General features: G+C 46.0%; 1 protein-coding gene, 1 long non-coding RNA gene and 1 pseudogene across 2 annotated transcripts; 2 read left to right on the top strand and 1 right to left on the bottom strand.

Annotated features, from left to right (window-relative positions):
* Nucleotides 1-257: 257 nt before the first annotated feature.
* On the top strand, nucleotides 258-1,627 carry LOC142775390 (uncharacterized; annotated as a pseudogene).
* Nucleotides 1,628-1,719: 92 nt separating this feature from the next.
* Nucleotides 1,720-3,089, bottom strand: LOC142777320 (uncharacterized). The gene is made up of 2 exons (XR_012888033.1): nucleotides 2,851-3,089; nucleotides 1,720-2,334 (listed from the first exon to the last, which is right to left on the bottom strand). It is a non-coding gene; the product is annotated as an uncharacterized LOC142777320 (long non-coding RNA).
* Nucleotides 3,090-3,358: 269 nt separating this feature from the next.
* On the top strand, nucleotides 3,359-27,034 carry LOC142775388 (uncharacterized). Its single transcript, XM_075876753.1, has 3 exons — nucleotides 3,359-3,447; nucleotides 9,153-9,391; nucleotides 21,984-27,034. Exons 1-3 carry the CDS (start codon nucleotides 3,359-3,361, stop codon nucleotides 22,049-22,051), a joined length of 396 nt encoding a protein of 131 aa, XP_075732868.1. The 3' UTR covers nucleotides 22,052-27,034.
* Nucleotides 27,035-27,538: the final 504 nt, after the last annotated feature.

Genomic DNA, 27,538 nt, shown 5'->3' with positions numbered 1-27,538 from the left:
CGCGTACGTAACGAGCGTGAAGCGTGTTGCGCCATCTGGTATATGACAATAGAAGTACGTGTTGTTGACAGCCAATGTGAGCCAATTCAAGTATTATAGCCAGATTATGGCCATATTTTAGGCCACATAAAGGCCATATTACAAAACCGTAGCGGTAGCCACTCAAAACGTTTGGTGAACGCCCGCGCGAGTACGACTGCCAAACGTTCGCGCTTTCTCACCTGCCGTGCGGTAGGTACGGCGGAATCTCCTCGACAATGGTGAGGTCAAGTATTCTTTGGGACCCCTACTGCCTGGCGTACCTGAGTTGGGAGGACATAGAGGCACTCATGCTGCGGGAAAAAGAACCGCCGCGGCGTTGGGTGCATGCATCGCAAGGTGGCCTACTGAATTTGGACTCAATGTCGAGTTAGTTTTCGACGACAGTTTCGCTTCGAAAAAGCTGAAATTCCAGTGCTTGTGCGTGCCCTGAAGATGCCGCAGTACATCACTAGTGCTCAGGAAGTGAGGGTAACGGCCACAGAAGCCGTATGCATATGCCTCCGGAGACTTGCCTATCCAAACAGGCTGTGTGACCTTCAAGAATATTTTGAACATCACTATTCCGTGGTGTTGAGCGTATCGAACAAAGTACTCTACCACATCGAAAGGAACTTCAGTAGCCTCCTGAATAATATAAACATTCAGCCGTGGCTCAAACATTTGGTCTTGGAGGCTATGAGCGAAGTAAGTTATATTTTATTTCTTTAGCGCTTCGAGATTAAACGCATTAGCGCCCGTTCTCATGTTGATATTTGTTTGCCCCAGGCTGTTCATCGTAAAGGTGCTCCTCTGAGAAACTGCTGGGTGTTTATCGACGGTACAGCGCGCCCCTTATGCCTACCCCGTCAAAGACCAGCGCCTGTACTTTTCCGGGCACAAGAGGCTACATGTTCTTAAATACCAGTCTTTGATGTGTCCAAAATGCTTATGTGCCAGCTGGATGGACCATACCCGGGACGAAGGCATGATGCTGGTTAGTTATGTTCCGTCAGAACGTTATACATGACGTTCAAGGAAACCTGATCGGACCGTTCATTAGTCAGTTTCACATACACAGATATAGTCACTCCTTTACAATCGCAGAAGCATCCTACAAAGTATGCGGGTACAAGTTGTTCTTGTAGTTGAACTGTGTTGAATGCGCTGAAGGATGATTAACTATATGGAACTGATTGTTTTCAGGCATTCTTCGGGGCAGCCAGTTGTATGAAAAGCTGGAAGCATTGGCACTGGACAAGGAATTCGTTATATACAGCGACCCAGCCTATCCTCTCCACCCACTGCCTATGAAGCCCTACGGAGGAGCAGCATTGACAGCCGTCCAACAAGAGTACAATTCATCCATGAGTGCGGTCAGGCAGTCTGTTGATTGCGGATTTGGAAAAGTCATCTCTGAATTTGCATTTGTTGACTTTAAAAAAAACAGAAGATACTACTTCAAGCCGTACCACGCGTGTACAGCGTAGCTGTTATCCTGACCAACTGTCATGCTTGTATGTATGGTAACCAAGTGTCTACATATTTTGATGTGCAGCCACCTTGCCTGCAAGATTACTTGAGCCCTGCCAGTCGTTATGTGAAGTAAAACGGAACCTATATAAACGTCAATCAACTATTTTGTGTAACTGTACGAGCGCACCACCACGAGAACGTTTCAAAATTCAGGCGAAGCATGCGTGCTCATAAAAGGAATGCTTTTCTTCCTTTATTTTCAAACAGAAATTGTTGACATGAAAGATACAATAATGCAAAACTGTACAACTGTAACAATTCAGGTACCTAATGCCGAAGTGTCTTCTCTGCAACACTGAAATGTTTGCATAACATAATTAGGTTTGAGGTCGGGAGCTGGATTTACGGCCCAGCCAGAAGCCCCGTAACATTATTTAGTCTGCCTTCTTGTGAATGCAGCCGAATGTTATTTACACGCTTTTTGCTTTGCCAACTTATCACAAATAGTTTCCACAATTTTCAGTATCACGTCTTGAGTTGCCTTGTGGAATCTCGACAGCTGCTCTCTTTGGCTCGCTTCGTCGAGTTGTGCTTGCAGCTGGCGTTCACGAATTTCCATTTCCCGCTCTCTCAGTTGCAGCTCTCTTTCAGTTCTGTCTCGTTTCAGCTCGTGCATTTTCTCGAAGCGTTCTTGCTTTCGCTTGATTCGGAGCTTTTCAATGGCGAGACGCTTCATCTCAAGCGCATGCTCCTTCTATTTCAGGGCCCTCTCGTGTCTCCACTTCTTCTCGATGAATTCGTAGTCCGCACTAGTCGTCGCTGCTTGAGCCCTGCGTCTTCCTGCAAAATTTAAATTTATTTGCATTTAGTTTGCAGCATCATTTATTTCAAACCAGGCAGCAACGAGCATCAGTGACAAAGAAAATGAACACTAAATTTTGTTAGATGTTAAAAATTTGATACTGACAGAAATATGAATGGTAGTCCGGTGCCTGAATTGTGAGTCTGGTCACTCAGTGCCATCAATTTCAAACGCAGTAGCGGTCAATTGGCCAGAGCGCTTGAAACATGAATATGTTGAACATGATATGATTGTAAGGTAGTCCCAATAAAGAAACAACAGAGTCCGTTCTCTGTTGTTCACCTAAGGGTGCACGAGTGATTTTTTGTAGTCAAATCACAGACTCCATGTGCAGTGGGATTTCTTGTATGAGTTGCCATGAGCCCAGCTATATGTCACTTCTGTGGTTGAGTGAGTACCAGTCAAGTGTGTTCACTTATTCCGCTACAAGGTAATGATTTCAGAGTAATGAGCAAAGTAATAACTTTTGTTTTAAAATGCAACCATGTACTCACTACGCACAACTTGGGCAGCTCCTTCAGTATCAGGCCTGTCTTCCGCATTTGTTGATGCCTCTTGCCGCTGGTTATTAGCAGTGGTCATGGTTTCGTCCGCGAGGCCAGGTGTTGCGACTATGTTGGTGCCCTGTGAAATTCTCTCCAGTAGGTCTGCAGCACTTTGAGATGCGTCGTCAGAACTTGCATCTGCACTCAGTGGCTCTGGGCAGTGAGATAGAGTAGATTGTGTTTCAATCATACAGTTTCAGAAGCATTAACCCTATTAAATATTTACTGCACAATGACACACATGTAAAGTGCAATCATTTACTAACGTTGCATTTGTTCTTAGCACTTAATGAAAGCTGCGAAACAATGCTATCAGTAGATAGCAGCAAAAAGCATGCCGGGAGCTAGTCCTGTGCGTAGTTACCTTTCGCATACGTACATTTTCCCTCACTCATACAGCGTTATCTGTAATGACTGACGTTATAGATAAGTGGCAACATAACCTTTCCCAGAACATATGACATTTGCATCACCATCGTCAGCTCATTATATGTCCATTTCAGGACGAAAGGCCCCTTCCATTGATCTCCAGTTCACCCTGATCAGGTATTCCTTTGCCTATGTCCTTTGGTATTCATGTCGTTGCTCAAAAGAGCTACCAGTTGTCTATGTCATTACATATCGAAGGCGACTTAGGACGCTGGAACCAACGTAGCAGCAGCAGTGTCGTGGGTCACAACCCCACTGACCCTTTGACCCGCAGAGGGATGCGCTCTACGGCTTTTGATCTTGTAGCCGAAGTCTCTTGCGAGGCTGCATATCTCTTGGAGCAGCCTTTCACTTTTTCCTCGTACTCCTCTTCGGTACCCGACCTGGAAGTAACATAGTCAGCGGTTAAAATATCACAAGACCATGGCAACACCGAGAAGTGGATCAGAATAATTTGAATATATGCGATACATAAATAACGTGAGATGCGAATACGTAGACATCCTCATGTACTCCTGTGTTTTCGATCTAACAGCAGAGCGGCAGCTGAGGCGCGAGCCCGGAAACTTGCCCGGCACGCGCAATAGCAGTGCGCACAATGGGAACTAAACGAACAGATCACGTGCTACAAATGCAATCTCATGCATTACAAATATTCTCGAACATTAAGTTCTTAAATTCAACTGCGTATCCAGTCCACAATTCTTGGACGGTATTAAAATGTTTGTCTTCCAAAAAACAATCGCGCAGACTCCAGCGCAGATCGTCGTAGTTCCTTCCGTCGACGTAACTTGTCATGGCTCACGCGGCGCCGTCATCCGATTCATCTAGATTGTCGACCGCGGGCATTGAAAGCAGCTTCGTGCGCGCTTTATCGAGGCGCTGGTTTGTGACATACACAGACGAGCCGACGAACGTGATCGTTGTAGGCTAGCGCGGCTTTCACAGGTTATCCGTTCTTCGCTTCAACGAAACGCGAAGATACACAGCCATTTTGCCTTTAAAAGCTTCCATTTCTGGGTTCTCTACTGCAACAGTATGCGCGGCCGTCCGGAGCTATCCTGATGAAACTAATGGACTGACTATTCAATATGTTTCATTCATTCAACGTGTCTACAAAATTATATCGGAATATTTCTATCTTCTAAGAATAAATTCGTTTTTTTATTTAAAGAATTGTGTGCATTAGATCAAGTACCATATTCTTCTAGATGTGAGTAATCTTTCCAATATATATCATTTATTTTAAATCTGAACATTAATTTTTAAACCACTCGATTCTTGGCCAATCCCCCATACTGGGTATGCGCCACGATCAATAGGTGGACAACAACAAGAACTCTTGAATTCGGAGCGCGTGCCGTGAGGCAGCGAAGACAAAGAAGTACCAGCGTCGCACGATACGATAGAAAAAGTAACTACATGGACAGACTATAACCACCTCGTGTTTCCATGACAACCCCACTTGAGTCAGTCCAGAAAGCTCGAAGTCTTAATTACTAAATTTCGATGTCGTGTCCCCCCCCCCCCCCCTAAACCTGTATTTACACAGAGCTGGTCAGACATCATCACCCCTCTGCACTATCTGCGGAGAACTGGAATCACTAGATCATTATTTTTTGTATTGTCGCCGCTACGATATACTTAGAAAAAGGTTACTAGTTATGCCATTTCTGAAAATAGGCGTTAGATTGACGGCGGAAACGGCGCTAAGCTTTGGTGCCTCAGTTTTGGGACATTGCCACAGGGATGCTTTCAATGCCGTTTGTGATTATATTCAGGCAACCAAGCGTATACCTTTGTGATCTTCAATCAAAAAAATTATTTATTACTCCCCAGGGCAGAGTGAAGTAAACGCAGCTGAGTGGTAATCATAACACCTCAAATCTCAAAATTGCTCAACTTGATTTTTTTTCGTTTGTTTTTTTATGTTGTTGTTTTTTTACATTAGTCCTATTATAATATTAATTTATTACACAGAGTTAAAATGATCACAGAAAAACTGCACTACACTTTCTTGGCCAATCCCCCTGAGTGGGTATCAGCCAGCATCCTAGGGAAACAAAACAAAAGCAAAACACGCACCGTTGCCTCGTTCTGCTTGTAACTGTCCTTCGATTGTCCACGTTTGCATTTGGCGAGAATGCAGCCCGTTCAAAGGGAGCCTAAGTGTTACGGGGACGGCGAGCGATCCAGCATCGTCTCACCACCCGTCCGGACTTTCCACAGCGAATGGACGCCTTTGCCAACGTGGTCTGCATCATCACCAGCTGATTTATGTTTCCTGGCAAAAGGTCCGTGGCAAGCAGATGCTTTGCCATCGGATCGTAGCTTTCCGAGACACTACTACGAAGATTGCTCAGGGCCCATTTCTGAACAGACGCTGAATCCTGAATCCGTGAGCGAGCCCTCGAAACCCAGCGGTGTCGAGTTCCTTAGTGTCGTCCTTGGCATCGCTTTTGCAAAGCTGCTCCTAGGCATCAGGCTGCCCATTGTCCACAACTCGCTGTCGCCTTACGATGTCACACCAGACGTCACGGATGATGCCTTCGAGCGGCGGCTGGAGATAGCGCCCAGCACCGTTGGCCAGCGATTGATTCCGAGGAGGGTGGTACATCCGGACGTCGATGAAAAAGGGAACAGGAGAACGACGACAGGCGCTGGCACGAAAGAAAAGACTGCTCGACTACTCCTGATGAGGGCGATGACTAGCCCAGTGACGACTTCCCCAGTTACCGCAGCCACAACTGGGTCTCAGGAAGAAGACTACTTGCAACCGAGACGTCTAAGTTGGCTCATTATCTGTGATGTAATTCATGTATGCCTTGAAGTCTTCCGTTGATGAAATTAGGGCTGTGGCAGCTTATTATTTTGTTTACGAAATAGTTTTTTTTCCTTTACTTTTAAGGCCTTTTAGGACCATTGCTACACATGCGATATCGGAGTAGAGTAGTAACGTCGCGAAGTTGCCCATGCATCGAATGGATACTAAATAGCAGCATGTTCAAAATGACTGCAGGGAAGCTGCATTAATGGTTTTTGCTAACTGCTATTTAAAAAGAAACTTATGAAACTAATCATGCGGACGCGAGCAGGCATTCTAGCCTTTTATAAACTTATATGTGATGTCAATGGGAATGAATGCGTTTCGTTGGTCCGGATCCATCTGAAAAATCCAGCGATAATTCAAACATGGATGAAATAACGTCACATGAATGCGGGTGTCGTCCTCATGTGAAGTAAACACCGACATATTGCGTAGTGCACCTTAACACGGGAAATGTAATATCGCACGCACAAGTTTATATGGTCTACATATTTGCAATTTGCATAATTTACTTTGTTACTACTCATTCTTGGCTTCGAACTTCAACATATGACCCAGCATGAATTTTCAAGTGATTAGTGAGCGTCTGTAATTATTCAAGGTAGCATTGTAACAGTTTGTGCGATTCTCATTCGTTTTGTCAGTAAGCCAGTCAGTCAGTCAAGCAGAATTTGCTTAGTTGGGCTGTAGTTAGAATAAAGAATTGTCAGACTGCAAAATATTATATACGAAAAGAAAGAAAAAAAAACGTCGTATCCTGTCTCGAACGGTCTCAAGTCAGACCTCTCACACCGGGAAAAACGTCTTCTCTCGTAAACTAGAGACAAAGTGGCTTTCTAATAGAAATATTTCGTGACAATTCTGTAACTTCGTAGCTGTACTATGAAGTATAGATATGCATGGATTATCTCCTTTTACATCTGCATCGAGCTAATTGCATCAAATATGGCTTGTATCGTTCAATACCTTCATTTCTGTTTTGAGTCTTTTCAACAATATGCAATACTAAAACTAGGGTGACCTGAAGCAAAAAAGTATCTAGGGTTGGGCACAAAAGTATAACTGAAGTAACGCGAACGTCGACATCAATATAAAACGGCGCACAAGGTCGAAATGAAGAACAACTTGAGGCACGAGCGCGGCGTGTGCACTGTCCGAAAATGATTATATAACCAGACAAACTTGCTACGCTTCACGAATGCCAGAGCAGTCAGCAATCGAATAACTTTGATTTGTTAGTATTTTCTTTCATTGCTGCAAAATAACACGTTTTTTTTCGTAAGAAGCTATATAATAGTAGGATAATAGAAAGGGCCAAATGAAGAAAGTTGAAATTGTTGGTGTAAATGATTTGGTCCATATAAAACTACTGATTCACCGTACGAGCTCAAAATGGAGGAACAGATTGACAGACGCAAAATTCTGAATCGAACCAATTGTACATTAAGTAACGAGGCTTTTAAGGCTCTCCGTAGGGCCAAGGCTTCTCCAACACTTAAGATGTGGTGCAGTTTTTGCAGTCACTGTGGCGTTCAGTCCTCTGTTTTATTGCGATAACAATTATTACAGCTTTTTTATCATCACTCGGAGGCTCTTTATAAAGCATCGAAGAACGAAAACATCGTCCCTTGTGTCATATGCTCTAGGTGCTAGGGAAAGCGTACAATTGCAGGTGATGACCGAGGCTGAAGCGCAGAGACTACGCACCGGCTATCGTTTGTAGCGCGAGATGCCCATCAGGTAATAAGGGCTGCAGCGCGAGCACGAATGTGCTAGAAGAAACAGACGAAAGTCGAGGCACGGAAAGCAAAAGAGGACAACATGAGACGAAAGCGGAGACAAACAGACGAAAGTCGAAGCTTTCCGTGCTTCGACTTTCGTCTGTTTCTTCTAGCACATTCGTGCTCGCGCTGCAGCCCTTATTACCATGAATTCAAACCAACTAGCCCAAATTGCCATTCTTCTTCAATGCTCATCAGGGGGTCCAGGAAATCGCATGCATGCATCCGCATGCATGCGAAGAGCGACAAGATTTGTTGTCGTGGAGGCCCATGCGTCGTCGCCACTTCTCGCGTCACCTATTTCTATAAAACTAGAAAAGATCGTCTGTCGGCTGAACACCAGCGTGGCGATTTTCGACAACATGGCTGCGCCTTTAGACCTCGCTTCGGTTGCAATTCGCTCTCGATGGTTGTTATCTGCCCGTACTTCAAGTGATGCAAGAAATCAACTATCTTTTTTACATTCGCATCTCAATGAAAGAGTGACAGTGCAGCCGTATTTTGTTTTAAATCTTTTTATCGCCGGCGACGATTGGTGATGATGGCGAACATAGGCCGAACCAAGTAACTTTCTCTCCTTCTACCTTTGTTTCCAAAACATGGCCCGGCTCATACCGTACCAATATATCTATATATGGTCACACAGAACAAGACATGACTGACCATCCAGGTGGTATCTTTTGGTAGAATACTATGACAGCGTGCAAAACCAAAGATTTGTTCCAAGTGGTTTTCGCTTTGTGCTTCGTGTTGTTGGCCTAAGCTAAACACACTACAAAATAGATGAGTAAACACATTTCATTAATACGAACCTAAAACCTAACGATGGCTGGTAACATTTTATTTTGTACATCTACTCCATGTTAGGAAACAATGGTTTAGGTACCGTAATATTTAGTCACTTGTAATGCGACATCTCTAAACATAGGCCCTGCCAAGCACCGACCACTGCCAACAGTTTTTGCGCGACAACAACTGGCATACCAATTGCGGAATCTTCCTGTAGCCACCACGCAATGAGGTTACTCCAGGGTGTGTAAAAAAGGTGATCGGAAGAGATCAAGTTTCAGTGGCTGAAGAAGCACTTTTCTTTAATATAATCAATATTGTAAAAGGTTACGAGAGCCAGAACTCCTATTGGTGTTTTAAATCCTTTATACATTGACGCCTTTTTCATATGTTGCATTGATGTACACAATTCTTGCGCATCGCAGGCCGTCACCGTCGAGTCGTACAGTGGACACGTGTACACTCACTGGGGGCATCCAAAGCACGAATTCTACTGCAGTGCCTACAGGAAAGCCTGCTTACTGGCGGCCACAGACCCAGTGCACGTGTGACACCACGGCTTCAAGTGGTTCTCAAGCATCAAGAGCTGCCTCGCTATCTGTGTCAATGGCCGCCACGTGTCGGATCACTGCTACGGAAGCACACTTTTCTTTCCCTGCACCCGGTGAGTTCCCTGAATGCACCTTGGTTTCTTCCTTTGCTGGCCTCGCAGGTTTTTACCACGATGTAGCTTAGAATCCTTCCTGAAGTACCAGAATCACTTTATTGGGTTTACATTTGAGACACATTTTACGTGAAACCCCAAACATTGCTATCATCTGTCTGTAAACCGAAAGAATTCATTATTAAGGCAAAGTTCAACCACTTCCTCAACGCCCACCAGTCTTGATCTTGTTTTTCCGCTCATACTTGTGCGCACTGTAGAATTAAAAAAATAACGTTGCCCATATCTGAGCCACAATATCAATCCGTCAGTATTCTGTGGCCTGTTTCTATATACTAGGAAATGCTTATATAAGTAGTTCTAAGGACTATAGCGCTTATTACGCTGCGCTGAGAATGCGACGCTACGCACGAAAGGGTGGATGATTTCTACGCTTAGATAAGACGATATGGTGCTGCCATCTACCTGTGACCTTCCATTCTACAAACTAGGGCCTTTGATATGGCGCACGCAAGCTGGGCACACGCTATATCGGAGGCCATTCTTTCGTTTTCCAAGATTACTGCCAGATGAGGCTCATGTCTCACGCAGCGCCTCCAAAATCCCACTCAGCAATTTTCTCGCGCACAAAGCAAATGTTTGGTTCACTCTCTCCAGACAAAAATTATCGTCTTTCGAGAATATTTGCAGTCAAACATGTAAATATGGGGCCTATATTTAGACTATTTCCGACCTTGCTTCGCCCCTAGACAGCAAATGGTAAAACCCAAATGAAACGCGTTTTGTGCTTATACAAAGTTAATGTTTCTCTTGTTGTACCCTGATAAGCTGAAGCTGTAAAAGACAATGTTAAAGGCCACGCACAGTTTACCGCACTACACTTTGCTTGCTCACAGTGGGCATATGTTTAGGCTTCGCCTTTAAATGTATTCTAGTGACGATACAGAAGTAAAGGCCACAAAGTTTAGAATTCACTACTTGCATTTGAATGCAAGTAGTGATTTCGATCCGCGCAGGTCGCCGGATCGAAGCAAGCCGGGCTTCGATCCCACGACCTGCGGGTCCGAGTAAATGGTACTTCTTCACACGTCAGCGTAACTTTTGGGGTGCCACATGGTTCTGTATTGGGTCCTTTACTCTTTTTGGTGTATAATAAAGACTTGTCACAGACGCTAACATCAAACGTAAAGCTATAGATACGTGGATGATTGTGTTATTTATAGATCAACAAACAGTATGGACAATATTTGTGCTTTACAACGTGATCTTGACAGTGTGGTAACGTGTTGCGAGAATCGGAAGATGTGTTTGAATGTAAAAACGAAATGTTGCTTCCTTATCTTTACCAGAAAACAGAAACCTTATCACTCGTTCTACAGCTTGTCAGGAGAACAACTTAACCATGTTGAACAATTTAAATACCTTGGTGTATACTTGTCGTCCGATTTATTTTGGAATAAGTATATAGGTTACGTAACTGGAAAGGTCTACGGTGCGTTAAACTTTCTTAAACGAAATTTCAAATCTGCACCAAAATGTCTGAAAGTGGCTTTGTATGTTGCAAATTTCTCACCTATCCATTAATATGCCTATACAGCGTGGGACCCTCATGAAAAAACGCTAATCTATAAACTTAAACGCATACAAAACCACGCAGCGTAGTTTGTCAGTAATAATCAGAAGTCTAACTCCAGTGTTACATGCATTAGGAATAACTTAGGATGGAAGCCTCTTCAGCAGCGCAGAAAATTATTGCGATTAAAATTTCTTCATTCTATATTCTTTGATGGAATCCACACTCACAAGAGTTTATGCATGAAGAGCCCACACTGCGTTTCATATAGAAATGATCACTAAAATATTCACGAGGTCAGCTGTCAAGCTGGTGCCTTTGCAAATTCTTTTTTTTTCTTTTGACCATTCGTGAATGAAATAATTGGGATGCGTGTGTTGTTGATCTTATATTCGATGCTTTTTGTTCGTCACTACTTTTTGTGAATGCCCAGGAGCAGCTGCGCAAATGTATGCCAATTTTCACGGCGCCAATGTGCGCTTTGAATGATTGATTTATATCTGGGATTAAATGTCCCAAAACCACCATACGATTATGAGAGACACCGAATGTGAGGGCTCCGGAAATTTTGACTACCTGGGGTTCTTTAACGTGCACCCAAATCTGAGCACACGGGCCTACAACAAGTCCGTCTGCATCAGAAATCAGCAGCCGGGATTCGATCCCGTGACCTGCGGGTCAGCAGGCGAGTACCTTAGCCACTAGACCACCGCGGCGGAGCAATGTGCGCTTTCTTTTGACTATATTACTGCTTTTTCCCCTCACCCCCCTACACTATTGCCCACTTGGGCGATGTAGGTTGAACTAATCAAAAACAAATAAATAAAATCTCTTCAATGATATTCAACGCGTATTTACATGAGCTTTTCAGGGCCCTTGAATAGGGAGAGTTAGGAATAAGGGCTAAGGGAGCGTATCTTAGTAATCTGCGGTTCACTCATACCATTGCATTGATGGGTAACTCGGGTAACTAATTACTCAACTGGACAATGAAAGCAGGAGAGTAGGTGTGAAAGTTATTATACACAAAACTAAAGTAATGAGCATCAGCCTTGGCAGAAAACAACGCTTTGGAATAGATGGAAAGACGCTGGAACTTGTAAAGAAATATGTCAACTTGAGACAGGTAGCAACCTCGGAACTTATCCACGCGAGTGAAACACCTAGAAGAACAAAAATGAGGTTGATCACATACGGCAGAATTTCTCAAAAAATGAATTGTAATCTACCACTAACCCTAAAGAGGAAGGTATATAACAGATGCATCTAGCTGGTAATTACCTACGGAGCCGAAACCTTGAGGCTTACAAAAAGTGTTCACCTTCAATGTAGGACGGCGCAGCGAACGATGGTAAAAAAGGGCATATGTAACCTTAAGGGACAAGGAGATAGCAGAGTCGGTCAGAGAACAAATCAGTGTTAAGAATGTCATACTTGAAATCAAGAAGATGAAATGAACATGGGCCGGGCACGTAGCACGTAGGCCGGATAGCCGCTGGTCACTAAGGGTTTGGGACTGTATGCTCAGAGAAGGCAAACACACAAGGAGGAGACCAAAATTTAGGTGGACCGATAACATTGAAAAGTTCGCAGGTATAACGTGACCGCAGAAAGCACAATACCTGGTTGATTGGTGTATCACAGGAGAGGCCTCTGCCCTCCAATTGGCGTAGTCAGGCTGATGATGGCCCCTCGTGTTCATGAATCGGGACACGTCCTGCATGATTATCCGAAGTTTTGTAGTAATGAGACATTCATTAACCAGTTTTAACAATGGAGATATAATCCGTCAAGTTCAACACATTAGCACCGGCTACAACGTTGTTCGTAAAGCATGTAAAATCAATACCTACCGGTTTATGATGGCAAGGTAGTAACAGTTAGTAAATGCTGTTAGGAACAGAAAAGTAGCAACTGTTACAACCCTAGCCATTACTAATTACACTTACTAGTAGGATTGTATTATATTTGAAAAACCATTGCTACCCCAATCTTAGCAAGTGCTACTACTTTTTTGAGAGTGTAGGTTCGAGTGGGGTCAGACGGGTTCATGGGTCGTCAGAGCCGTCCCATTCCATACTGAAGTTCTCTTTTCCAAGCCCTCCGTGTATACATTACCTATTGGCTGTCTCTCTCGGTGGACTGTCTCTGGCCATATGTAGAGAACATGTGGTTGTGGGCTTTGGAGTCCCTCGGATGACAAGTTTTCTGTACACGCATTGGTTTCGCTGACGCCTCAGACATATGAGCAAGTTGTTTTTCTGTTATAGTGTTCATTCACAGGCTGGACGCTGAATATGTCAGTGAGCGTTGCCGTGCTTTCAGAATAAAGGCTTTTTGGTGAATGTTCTTGGTTAGCTCCCTAAATAGCGTTTGCTCGTCGTTTGTTTAAATGCGCGCGCCGCCACCTTTACCTTTATACTCTAGGGTTATTGGCCGACTGGGCGATTTAGGAGGGGTGGAGCTTGGGCCCCTTCTTGCCCATGTATTTGACGCTAACGCTAGCAGCCTAGCCTACGTTCGGTCCACCTCTTTCACCACTCGTTCCCCCTTCCCGCCTTCGCTCTTCGCTTACGCTCTCCCTCCCCATCCTCGCCTCGGAACGCCGATGTAGGTAGAGTTTTCTAGCGAGTTTCTTCATTGAAAAAACCGACTGATCGCGCTGCACAACCGTTCTCTGGCCACCCCGTATATATAGGCACCCATCCTTGACTTCCAAGACAGTGCCGGTGTGAGATTTCACCCGAGCGTTTTTAAGCAATAAAAATTCGCAGCGTTGGTGATAACTAAAAATGTAATTCTGGTCTCTGTGTCCAATCGCAGTCGTCTGTCTCTCATTGCCCATTATCAGCGATTGGCGTATTCCAGTAGAAAACACCACTTCATCACTGCGAGCTTTTTGCCTCTCCAGGTTACTACTCTCCTGCGCAACGGCGAGATGAACGCAAGTGTCAACGCCAGCGCCAGCGCAAGCGTTAGCGCATGCTGTTTCACATCTACAGATGGCTCCCATTAGCGGGAGATGGTGTTATTTTTTAGATACGAAGCAGCTCTTTGACTAGCCTGTGTAACTTGGTCCCTCCATCCACACCGCTCCCTTCGCCGTAGGTGTTGGAGCGGTGCCAAGTAGCTCACGCCCTCATAGCAGTGCGTGGCGATGTCCCTCTCTCGTCTTCCGCACGCTCGCCGCGTGGCACCTCTCTCTCGCTTCAACCTCTTTACCACCCACAACACTCGAGCCCACTCTTTACATGGGCATCATCTCACCCGCGCCACCTCTCTCCATCTTTCGGCGAGAAGAAGTCGCGAGTCAGCTGGTGCGCACGGGGCGTATGCCTCCAGAAGCTTGCGTCGCCCATGTTGTGGGCTGCGCACCACTGTTTGCCGCGGGATCGTGCCGAAGGGCGAGATGCCGTCGCGGCGTGGCTCTACAGCGGTGGTCTAGTGACAAAAGCACTCGAATGCTGACCCACAGGTCACGGGATTGAATCCTGGCTGCGGTGGCTGCATTGTCGATTGAGGTGAAGATGCTGCAGGCCCGCGTGCTCAGGCTTGAGTGCACGTTTAAGAACCCTAGGTGGTCGAAATTTCCGGAGCCCTCTATAACTGCGTCTCTCATAATCATATTGTAGCGATGCTGACGCCGACAGGTTAAAAAAACAAGCGTCTTTATTAGGGCGAACTTGTGCCCACGATTCTAAAAACTATGGTCGTCAAGTTCGAGTAGCCGAGTGGCACAGATCCGACTATCTTCCTCTTCCTTGTTGTTGAACGTACGAACGCGTGGCGCATGCCAGCTGAGCCGGGTCTTGCTGGTGCTGGTGACGATGATTGTGGCGGGCTACTTGAATGTGGCGAACCTGTCGCAGCATTGCCCCCCTCCTCAGACGCATCGTCCCGATGCTTAAGACAGTGAAAAGATACACGCGCACTCTCACTCGTTTTTAGACGATCTGTCATGATAGGGCTTCATGCGGACTACGTGGACCACTTCCGTGGGATTGCGGCGTCTTGAACTCACGTGTCCAGCGGATCTAACTTCATAAGTGACGTTGCTGATACGGTTGAGTACTTCATAAGGGCCGAAGTATCGGCAAAGAAGCTTTTCAGAGAGTCCGCGGCGGCGCACTGGTATCCATATCCACACTTTGTCACCGGGATGATAAAGTGTGTCACTGCGTCGCTTGTTGTAGCGACTAGAATCGACGTGCTGTTGGTGGCGTATTCGGTATCTTGCCATTTGCCGTGCTTCTTCGGCTCTTTGCAAGAAGTCATCTAAGTCAGGTGGATAGCTGCTTTCGTCCTGTAGTGGTAACATGGCATCCAGTGGGGTGGTCACTCTTCGGCCGAATACTAGTTCGAAAGGGGCAACGTGGGTTGTTTCTTGAACGGCTGTATTATATGCGAATGTTACGTAGGGTAATATTTCGTCCCACTGTTTATGTTCAACATCAACATACATTGATGGCATGTCGGTCAGAGTTCTGTTGAGGCGTTCGGTTAAGCCATTTGACTGAGGGTGATACGCCGTTGTTCTTCTGTGATCGGTATTTGTCATGCGCATCAGGCATTGCATTAGGTCTGCAGTAAATGCGGTGCCCCGATCCGTAATAACGACGATGGGCGCACCATGTCTGAGCACTATGTTGTTCACAAAGAACTTGGCGACTTCCGCAGCTGTCGCACTGTATAGAGAGTCAGTTTCAGCATAACGGGTAAGATAGTCTGTGGCTACGACTATCCATTTCTTGCCTGCACGCGATGTCGGCAAAGGTCCTAGGAAGTCCATGCCGACTTGTTGGAATGGTGATCTGGAGGGTCTATTGGCTGGAGAAGGCCGGCTGGTTTTACGGGTGGAGTTTTGTGCCGTTGACATTGACGACAAGTTTTCACGTAGCGCTGCACTGATGCGAGCAACTTAGGCCAATAGTATTTCAGGTGAATCCTGGCGAATGTTCGGCTCACACCCATGTGTCCAGATGTTGGCTCGTCGTGGCATGCGTGCAGAATTTCCTCTCGCATGGCTGTGGGCACGACTAGTAAAAACGTTTCACCATTAGGTTCGAAGTTCCTCCTGTAAAGGACACTTCCTCAAAGGCAGAACGCGGAGAGCCCTCTGGAGAATATGCGAGGGACTTGAACGTCGAGACCCTGCAGGGGTTGTATAAGTGCCAGCAAATCCGGGTCATCTCGTTGTAGTTGAGCGATTTTGGATGTGTCGACAACGCCTAGAAACGGGAAGTCTTCCTCTTCAGGTACACTTGGATCGATGGGAGAGCGTGACAGGCAGTCGGCATCGCTGTGTTTCCTTCCCGATTTGTACACGACCGTAATATCATACTCCTGCAGCCTAAGGCTCCATCTTGCTAGTCGACCTGACGGGTCCTTGAAATTTGCCAGCCAGCATAGAGCATGGTGGTCACTGACAGCTCTGAACGGTCTACCATAAAGGTAGGGTCGAAACTTGTTTATGGCCCAGATGACTGCGAGGCACTCTTTTTCAGTTGCAGAGTAGTTTGCCTCGGCTTTTGATAGTTTGCGGCTGGCATAGGCTAACACTTTCTCTTCACCATTTTGCCACTGGACAAGGATGGCGCCGAGGCCGACATTGCTGGCATCGGTATGGACTTCAGTGTCGGCTGTCTCATCAAAATGGGCAAGTATTGGTGAACGCTGTAGTCGTTTCCTTAATTCGTCAAAAGCTTTCTGTTGTTCGCTTTCCCACGTGAAGGGCACGTCGTCTTTTGTCAGTTTTGTAAGAGGTTCCGCAATCTTTGAGAAGTTTTCCACAAATCGTCTATAATAGGCACATAAACCCAAAAATCGACGCACTGACTTTTTGTCTCTGGGTGTAGGGAACCTCTGAACAGCGGCTGTTTTTTCGGGATCGGGACGAACACCCTCGGAACTAATGACATGTCCAAGGAATCGCAGCTCTTCGAAGCCGAAGTGGCATTTTTCGGGTTTGATTGTCAATTTCGCTGACCGGATGGCTTCCAATACTGTGCGTAGTCGCTCTAGATGTTTGTCAAACGTTGCAGAGAATACCACCACGTCATCCAAATACACTAGGCATGACTGCCATTTCAATCCGGTGAGGACAGTGTCCATCATTCGCTGGAACGTCGCTGGTGCGGAACAGAGGCCGAATGGAAGCGCTTTGAATTCGTAGAGGCCATCTGGTGTTACGAATGCCGTTTTTTCACGGTCCCGCTCGTCGACCTCTATTTGCCAATATCCGCTTTTCAGATCTAAGGAGGAGAAAAACTTTGCGGATCGCAACCGATCTAGTGTATCGTCGATACGTGGCAAGGGGTAGACATCTCGTTTAGTTACACTGTTCAGTTTTCTGTAGTCGACGCAGAATCTAAGTGTGTTGTCTTTCTTCTTAACGAGCACTACGGGAGACGCCCATGGACTATTCGAAGGCTGGATGACATCATCAGAAAGCATCTCCTCCACTTGCTTCTTGATAATTTCCCGTTCTTTCTGTGACACCCGATATGGATGCTGGCATATAGGCCTCGTGTCGTCTTGCGTTATAATTCTGTGTTTCGTGATTGACGTGCGCTGGACCTTCGAGGTACTTGAAAAGCATTCAGCGAATTCTTTTACCAAGGCGTAAATCTGTTTCTTCTGACTGTCCGGAAGGCTCTGATTGACGGTCACGGATGTGTCGATGTTGCAGGCTACTGGTCGAGTGGTTGATGTCGTTAAGCTGCATAGTTCAGTCGCCATACAGAAGTCGTGTAAATAGGCGATAGCCGTGCCTTGAGCAATGTGTTGAAGCTCATTGGAGAAATTTGTGAGTAGGACTTCTGCACGGCCATTCGTCAAGTGAACAAGACCCCTAGCTATGCAGACACCTTTGTTCAAAAACAGTCCTACATTTGTATCCGCTATGCCTTCGCGGTTGTACAATGCATCATTTTCTACGAGCACCATTATACTGCAGCGTGGCGGCACAGTTACGTCATCATGAACAACGCGTAGAGCAGTTAGGTGTCGTTCCTCAGATTCCTCCACAGGTATAGCTCGTTCAGTCGAAAACAAGACGCTGGACTTACGCAGGTTAATTACGGCGCCATTAGCTCGCAAAAAATCCATTCCTATAATGAGTTCTCTTGAACATTCTGGCAGCACAATGAAATCGGCCACGTAAATAAAGCCCCGTATTTCAAGTCTTGCAGTGCATCTGCCAGGGGCGTAATAATGTGACCGCCTGCCGTGCGTATCTGCGATCCACTCCACTGTGTCACAACTTTGTTTAGCTTTTCACCATCTTGTGACTTATCACTGAATAATCAGCACCGGTGTCGACTAAGGCATTCAGCTCCCATCCTTCCATTCGCAACCGCAAATCTGAAGTAACGTTTTCGTTGCTGCACCCATCTACCGGAAATACACCGTCATCACCCTCAAACCAAATTGGAGGATCTTCGTAACTGACGTTATCAGCGGCCTCACCTCCACAGCTCGCTTGCTTCAGTTTTCCGGGTGTGGACTTGGAGAGCGATGACCAGGCTGCCTTGAAGGTGCACGTGGGCTGGATGACCGGTAGCGCATAGGCGATGGTGACCGTGACCGGTGTTGGCGTAGAGTTGGCGAGTTCTGGCGCGTCGACAAGTACTCCTCAATCTCCGCTGGTCGTTCGCCGTTTCGGGGGCACGGTGCATATGACGGGAAGCCTCTTAATCCAGCCTGTTGGTAAGGACAGAATCTGTACAGATGACCCGCTTCCCCACAATGAAAACACAGAGGCCGGCGCTCGTGATCACGCCAGACGTCACTTTTCCTGGGCCTACGCTCCACATAGTGATGTGTGCTACGTGCTCCTGGGGGCAGATAGGTAGCTGTCGGTTCCCGTGGACGAGGTGCGCTGCGTGCCGCAGGTGGGAGAGGAGTCGTTGCCATCGCAACTGCTGCATTGCTGTGTACCGTGGGTTGTCTGACAACCTCAGAGTATGTTCGGATAGGTCGAACCGGCTGCAGCTCACGCTCTGGCTCTCGTATCACCTGCCTCAGTTCGTCACGAACAACGTCCGTAACAGATAGTGCAGTTGAAGTCTGGGGCATATGCAGTCTGCTCAGTTCTTCTCTGATAACTGATCTAATTAGCTCTCGCAGGGCTTCAACGTCGTTTCGCACGCCTCCGGGAAATACCTGTGCAGATTCGCAGTTAAGATTCCGGTTGTACTGCCGAGCCCGCTGTTCCAGTGTTTTTTCGATGGCCGTCGCTTCCGAGTAAAACTCAGCAACCGTGCTCGGAGGGTTGCGGACGAGAACGGCGAACAGCTCTTGCTTCACTCCGCGCATTATATGGCGCACCTTCTTATCCTCAGCCATGTTGTAATCCGCACGCTTGAACAGGCGGACCATGTCCTCAATGTACATAGCAGCACTCTCGTTCGTTAGCTGGTTCCTCGATTGAAGAGCTGCCTCCGCCTTTTCTTTCCGGTCTATGTTCGCGAACGTAGCCACCGCTTGTCGTCGAAATACCTCCCAGGTATACAACGAGGTTTCATGGTTCTCAAACCATGTCTTCGCGAAGTCTTCCAGGGCGAAGTATACGCGACGGAGCTTCTCTCTTTCGTCCCATCCATTCAAGCTCGCTACTCTCTCGAACAGGTCCAACCAATCTTCAACATCCTCGTACAAGTCGCCGTGGAAAACTGGCGGCTGGTGCGGTTGGCTAATGAACACTTGTGCCGGTGTTACCTGGCTACTCATAGTGGTGGCATCCATCGTTTGAATTCCCCTTGGTGTGAAGTGAAGAGGACCGAACTCAGGTGAGTCACCTCGAAGACGGCGACATGCCCTCTGGTGTACAGGAGTCACTTCCACGGGGTTGATACGCTGGTCGTCGAGGCTACGCTGTCTTGAGCTCGTGGGGTTTCGATTCATAACCCAGCACTTCCACCAGAAATGTAGCGATGCTGACGCCGACAGGTTAAAAAAACAAGCGTCTTTATTAGGGCGAACTTGTGCCCACGATTCTAAAAACTATGGTCGTCAAGTTCGAGTAGCCGAGTGGCACAGATCCGACTATCTTCCTCTTCCTCGTTGTTGAACGTACGAACGCGTGGCGCATGCCAGCCGAGCCGGGTCTTGCTGGTGCTGGTGACGATAATTGTGGCGGGCTACTTGAATGTGGCGAACCAGTCGCAGCAATATGGTGGTTTTGGGACGTTCAACCCGGCAAATCGATCATCAATTAAGCCGTCGTGGCATGCTTACCGCTACTGTGCGCTAACCTTTCCCGGCTGTCGCCAGCCTTGCAAGGGTTAGCAAAGCTGATCGCGTTCACGAATGGCGATGTCAGCACCAACGAGTTGTGAGTCGGGGAACCGGAACGCAGGTGCCGGAAGTGGAAGACCAGTGAAATCGATGAAGGGTGAGTTAAGAACACCGATAGCGTTCGAGAACACAGATGGCGCGCGGGTAACAACGACGTGACGCGAGCCATGAAAGGGGAGCGCAAACGTCTTCAACGTGTCCCGGCTCCCATGTCTTTGCGTTTCACACACACGTTTATTCGAGTAATTGCTACACCAAATTTCGCTTCAAATTGTTTTTTCACTATCAGCGTCGAATACCATTTCAACCGAATCAACGCTGAGTGCACCGGTGCTTCTTCGCATCCCATCACAGTTTCCTTCAAAAAGATGGTTCATAGTTTTTATTAGAAGCCAACTTTCTTGGTGCGCGTTTCAAATTCATTGCTAAATTTTGGCTACAGATGTTAATATGAATAAAAATTCCCACATATCCATGAGGTCGATGATGAAGGAGCTTCCTCCAGAGGTTAAATCCGGTAAATGGTGAATCTTCTGTACATACGCTAAAGCAGCATCATATAAAAATCTCACACGAGAGTTGTTGCGGTGTGATGGTACATACACGTCATATACAGTGTTTTCTGAAGAGCCGCCACACGTACTGATGGCAGCCAACAAGTATGATACCATCCACTGTAATGGACAGTCACACACCTACGCATGTGTCGTCTTGTGGCCATTTGGTTGTGGGCTGTACCAGTTATATGCACAGTTCGCGACTCGTCGTCTGTGTAGAACACAGACATTGGGCTGTCGGTAGACGCGCCATTCCCGGAACTCAAAAAGCTGCAAGGCACGACGCCTGGGGTGGCTTCGACAATGACGTTCACACCACTTCCACCACCAGTATTTGCGACGTGCGTCTCTATCTTGCTTGCTGTTTATGCGAGACGCAGTCATTGTGGTCGTCGCCCGCTGCGCGTATAACCGGTATAGAGCCTGACCCACTGTGCTCAGGTGAGCGAGCATAACCTCAGTGGAAGCACACCATCTAGTGAGCGCTCTTGAAATAAAAAGCACAGCTGTGCCTCTAGCGGGGGCAAAGAGCACTAGAGTACACACTGGCTCAACGACGAGAACCCCCCCCCCCCCTTTCGCCCCGCCCCGCAAATGGAGAAAGCTCCTAAAACCACGAATTTGTTCAACTTCGCCATCAATAAAGTCCTTTTTTTTCTGCGACTGGCTGAATAGCAATAGGCGTAGATATTGGATCCCGCTGCGCGTGCATTATTATTCGCGCAATGAGAGATTCATAAATAATATAGATAATAAAAGCAAGAATAGTGACCAGACTCATGTCAGAAGGTAAATTCTGCTCTTTTTGTTTGATTGGTATGTGAGGTTTAACGTCCCAAAACTACCATATGGTTATGAGAGACGCCGTAGTGGAGAGCTCCGGAAATTTCGACCACCTAGGGTTCTTTGACGTGCACTCTAATCTGAACACACGGGCCTACAACATTTCCGCCTCCATCGGAAATGCAGCAGCTGCAGCCGAGACTCTATCCTGCGACCTGCGGGTCAGCAGCCGAGTACCTTAGCCAATAGACCACCGCTGCGGGGCCTGATCTTTTTGTTCCCCCAAAAATATTTGGTGATATACAATTTTCAAAGCTCAATTTCAGATAACCGGCATCTCACGTGCTGTGATATAACCTCCCACTTTATTTTTATCTTTCAGCGATGACTGGGACGCATATCACCCGCGCACCAATGCGCTGTGGCTCTCCTACCTGCTGCAGAAGTTGACCAACAAGCTGCCCAGGACGAAGCAAGCCGCAAAGGTCTCCACTAGTGGTGGCCGACTGTCCTCCTGGACGGACGCAGGGCTGGCACTGCCGTCAGCCGAGGCGTTTGTTGTCGAGCACATGGTTCTCCACCTCGAACGTAAAGCCGAGGTGCTCCCAAAAAAGGCGCTGGGAAGAGCCCCAGACCAAGGAGCCGGACGCCAGGAGCATCCGGACGTGCTACGCGTTGCGCTAAGATGCCGCCACGTGAACCGCCTTTACCGACTGCGAACGTGCGTGCTTAACAATGCACTGTTTTAAGCTGTCGGTGAAAAACCGTCGTTTGGTTTGTTGATTATTGAAACCATGTACCTCAAGAGTAGAATTGTTGCTCAGTATAAATAGTTTTGCACAAAATGTTAGAAAAAAAGAAAAAAGTAAGACAGAAAAACTTTTCGAAGTTTTTTTCTAAGCAAGACGCTCGAATGGTTTTGATGCAAGAAGGTGCGTGTGGATTTATTTTTGATTGCAGTACGAGTGCGTGATAACTCGCAGCGCGTTAACTTTTGTTTGCTGATGGCTAACTGTCTTTTAGCTTGTGTTGTTATTTACACATATATTGCTTGTTTATTGATCTACATACTAATTTACTTATTTATTTATATAATACTTATTTCGACACAGGCAAAATGACTGAGGCTCGTCAGCTTCCAATTGAATGCACTTTGAAAAAACCCCAGATCGTCAAATTTTCCGGAAGCCTGCCCTACGGAGTCTCTCGTAATGAAATCGTCGTAACAGGACGTTAAAACCCAGCAGATACTTTATTCATTTCATACTTTAGCCATTATGATGACACTCCAGGAAAAAACACCACAAAATTGAAGAAACACAACTGTCTGATGCGTTGCTAACGCCCTGATCACTTCGTTGAAATGACCCGGTGAATGAAGCATCAATTTTGATAAACCCAGCATCATTAGTTGAGCAGAATAGTTCAGTTCATATGTAGGAGGTACTCGGATAGCACGCTTTTATCCTCAAGAATATGTTGCATTTCTGGCTAATGGCTAATTTTCAAGTGAGTTTTATACCGTTATTCATGTTACTGAGCAGCGTTGACTGATCGGAGTTCTATGAAGTTCGACTTGGTCGTCTATTTCAGCCAACTTCACGAGAACAACCAAGAGCAGCTGTGCAAGGGGACGCGCAGGCCATGCCTCGCCGGCATCACTCAGCTGCTCTTCGGTCCCTCTCGCATGCTTACAATATGGCACGCAAAACAGAAAAAAACGTTTCACGACTAGCTTTCTATGGGACACGCAGTAATGACATGCTGTGGCGTTTTCATTGCCAGCCGCCGAAGGACACCGCTGGGTGGAGGCGCATCCCGTTCGTTCTTCTGGGCACGTGTTCAGCCCAAAAGAAGGGATTGGTTGGGACACGAATATGTGGAAGGCGATTCCACTCAAAAAGCGTGTGCAATAGCTTTCTAGCACCTCGCTACCTCTTCTGAGAACAGAAATGTGGACAATATCTTTGGTGCTGGGCGCTCCTCTGTGAATTTTGTTTTCTGCAAGATTTGCGCCACTGTGTTCGCCGACTGTACCTGATAGATAAAATTTCTCAGGGAACGCAAAGTTGCCTAGCGCGTACGCTGGTTTGCCGCAGTGACAGGGTTTCCTCAAGGCATAGTCACCCTGGACGGGTGCCATGTTGATGTCTGTTACCGAAACAGAATGCCACAGATTACAATTATTGTAAGGGGTGGTACAGCGTCATATTAGCTGTTGTGGACTATACCTACAAGTTTCAATGCACTAGTTTAGAAACGCCTGGACAAAACCACGATTCCAATGTCTTTCATTGATCATGGCTTCATAAAATATTGGCTAGCAGCCCATTCACGAAAAACAAAGGCTCAATAAGAATGTGGAAATTGGTCTTGTGCTGCTTGCCGAACAGTCTTTGCCGTTACAGCAAACAATAATGAAGCCTTACGCTCACCCTGTCCTTGAAGGTTCCTCCATGCATTACTTTAATTACCGTATCTCGAGTGCCAAGTGTGTGGTTGACAATGTTTTTGGCCGGCTGAAGGCACGCTTCCGGATCTTGCACATGCCAGAGTGTTACATTGACAGTGTCAAAAGGATCATTTCTTCATGTTGTGTTCTGCACAACATTTGTGAACAGCTCAATGATTGCTGCGATGTATTGTGGGTGGATGCCGCCACAAAGGTAGATCGAAGACTGCGTCAGCCAGTTTGTACGACGATACCGGTGGAACCATTGGTGTGGCTGTAAGGAATGCCCTTGCTGAGCACTCGCACACTACTAAATGAGAAAATGCTGCGGAAAGAAGGAATGATGTGCTCTTTGCGTGTGCTCCTATCATAATTTTGCTGTGTAGCGACTTAGAAAGTTCCTATGCATTGCCTGGGTCGTGATTTGACCCCAATGCCGTGCGAGTACATCACATTGTCATGGATATGACGTACTTTTTAGCCTTGCATGCAATAATATTTTTTGGAGTTTAATGTTTTAAACCGCTACGATTATGAAGGATGCTCTAGTTGACAATGCCATAATTTTTATATCTGCTTCTTTAACGTACATCTAAGTCTAAACACACAAGTCTCAACGCGCGAGAACACTGCCCTGCAGTACTCATGAGGTGACAGGTTGTGATGAAGATACTGCATCATGAATTTGCACGAACTTTCCGATCTATTAAGTAGTCCTGGATCCAATGAACAATAGAACTCTCCCCCAAAACGAAAAAAAAAAACGCTTCAAGACTAGCTTTCTAAGGGACACGCAGTCGAATGCCTTGGTAAAATCTAGCACTCCTAGGCCTATTTCTTTCTGGTTGTCAATGGTCAGCAACATGTCATGCATTAATTCAACCAGTTGTGTTACTTTTGAGCGCCCTCTACAAAAAGAATGCGGACATGGCGATGAAATGTAGCGGTGTTCAACGTATGCGAGTTTGTGATTTAATACTTATACTCTAGAAGCTTGCATACGGTACATGTAAGGGAGATGAGCCTATAGTTTGAAAGATTGGACCTAAATCCATTGGATGTGATTGTAGCATATGCAAAAATATAAGACATGCAGACACAGACATGCCAGAAAATTACGAGGCGTAAATGTCACTTTACATGCATTTCATTCAACTGAAAGCCAGTTGTGGCTTTTTTGCACACAATAAAAAAAGCAAGGTAAGGTATCTGGCAGAGTGCACAGTTCCGACTGTCTATCCAGCACTTGGTGCGGCGAGACATGTAGGCATAGACATGCACAGAAGCCTATATGCCTATCTATGCCAACATATATAGGCATAGACATGAGCAGAAGCCTGTACACCTATATATGCCAGCATAATACGCTGTACTAAGTGTTGGATAAACTGTCAAAAGTATTGTGCTCCCCTTGACCCTTTCCTTCATTCTTTATTTGCTCCAAAAAGCTCCAACTGTAGCTTTCACTTGAACAATAATTGACTAGCCCAGCAACGTGTACCTCGTGATATGTGTTTCACTATTTTGTTTAGTAATACAGCCTGTCGTCTTGCAATTTGGTGATTGAAGCTGTACGTTTCTTGGTTCTCCCTGAAATCGAACCCGTGTGTTGGCACTGCGAGAAATCTTTAGAAGTTTCACTGCAAACCCTAATATAAAACAAAATTTATCTTTTAGTGTACTTTGACTGAAAGTACCTTTCCATCACGCGGCACATGCTTGGACATACATCATTTGCTTCTCCTTGCAGCTTCACAAGCTTCTTCATCAGCTTACGCTTCGTTTTTTTTCTTATTTTTATTGTGAGCTACCTGTCTTTGTGGCTTTCAAGGAGCAGTAGGGCTGTCGTGAGTGGCTGCTTGCGTGCTCTTCTTGTGCCACCACTTCCATCACGAGCAGCGCTATGTTTTCTAGTGTCCCCTGATGTGTCTGTGCTTGGCAAGGATGTCTCCTCTGGGATTCGATTTGTTGTCGCAGTGCCGTTGTCGGGCACCACAATCTCCTAGTTTCCATGGTCCTCTCATAAGGCACGCACTTCAGCACCTTCGGACGGCTTTGTAACCTCTGCTGTTCGGGGAGAAATACGCACAAGAAAATTTTGTAAAAAACAGCACTCTATGCAGCTGGTTTTCAGATGCTCGACCAACATGCAGTTTTGCGACACTTGTTAGTTGGTCATTGAAGTGAGTTTACAATTTTCAATTGTTTGTATTCGAGCACATAAACTGCTCATGTTTGTTTTGTACCATAAAAGAACAAAGAAAACATCTGTGAACCAGCGATGCGCCTAAATTATGAAGATAAATTTCAAGAATTTTACTGAAATATTTTTGTCCTTTTACGTCATGCGCAGTGCCGTATAAAGGTACTATAATGGTGAACGTACTTCCTGTTTAGCAGCAGCCCCAGTATAAGTGAAATGCAGGATTCGTATACTTTAACATTGAGGTAAAGTAACGTACTTTAACGTCTTGAAAGCTGTCCCAAACTTTCCATACAGTGTCACTCATAGCTACGATAGCAGCTGAACCTTAAGTGTTAGTCACCACCTAATGATCATAAAATCTTTGCTGCGTTGCTAACGGTAATCGATGTACTTGTTTGTATGTTGTCGTTTGATTTCTATTGTACATTTTTGTTGATTCAGCTATATCAGAATGGCTTTGCGCTCTGACTTGGAGACTCCAAGCGTGCTGGCACATCATGTTTGCATGCTCAAAGGCATAAAACTGCGAATCGCTTCTTAGGCCTTACACAAGTGCACTCATGTAATGAACCTAACAAGCCAAACTGTGCCTGGTGCTTTCTCCACATTGGAGAAACCCTCTGACAAGCTCCTTGAGTATTGTGTTTATATCGCTCTGGCCTCTTCAGCAGCACATCAAATTTCACAAAGAACTTGTATTTTTTATGACCGAGAATGACAAATTTCAGCTGTATATGTTTCAAATGTCAACACCAATAAAACATTGTGCGGCGTACGTGTATTTTTTTATTCAAACCTTCGTTTTCGCATGGTCATAATCGGCATACTATTTTGTGAAGGAAGAATTGCGCTTTACCTCAAAATTTTTCTCCACCAAGAGATCATTATTCATGAGAAGAGAGCGCAGACAGTTGTGGAGTGGCCAGTAGTACGACCACTTTGAAGTGCCGGACCCAGACCGAGTGCAAAGAAGTCGCTCCTTGCCATAAAGAAGTAATTTAAAGAAAATATCTTCGCATTATTTCACATGGCAGGGGCATTTATCTACATGAACATATAACCTATGGGCACATCAATACTTCTGCACTCTGGCTTTCAGTCTGACCGGAATTCTAGACACTACTTGATAATTTAGAATGCAGCAACAATAAAAAAATAAAAGCAGCAAAGAGTGTTAGATAACATTTCAACGACATTAGACTTCATATCGCGTATACAGAGGTTGTACAGCAAGAGTGTTGCTTGAAAATCTCAGCCACATGTTTACGCAACTTATCAG

The sequence above is a fragment of the Rhipicephalus microplus genome, chromosome X, assembly GCF_043290135.1.
Source record: "Rhipicephalus microplus isolate Deutch F79 chromosome X, USDA_Rmic, whole genome shotgun sequence".
In the NCBI taxonomy this organism is placed as follows: domain Eukaryota; kingdom Metazoa; phylum Arthropoda; class Arachnida; order Ixodida; family Ixodidae; genus Rhipicephalus; species Rhipicephalus microplus.
Note: the sequence above shows the minus strand (reverse complement) of the source record. Positions and strands in the feature narration are given on the sequence as shown.

Excerpts from the sequence above, each read along its gene's own strand:
- LOC142775388 (XM_075876753.1), top strand. The coding sequence starts at position 3,359 with ATGACATTTGCATCACCATCGTCAGCTCATTATATGTCCATTTCAGGA. Across the intron at positions 3,448-9,152 it reads CTCCAGTTCACCCTGATCAG|GCCGTCACCGTCGAGTCGTA; the intron begins GTATTCCTTTGC and ends TGCGCATCGCAG. Across the intron at positions 9,392-21,983 it reads CTTTTCTTTCCCTGCACCCG|CGATGACTGGGACGCATATC; the intron begins GTGAGTTCCCTG and ends TTTATCTTTCAG.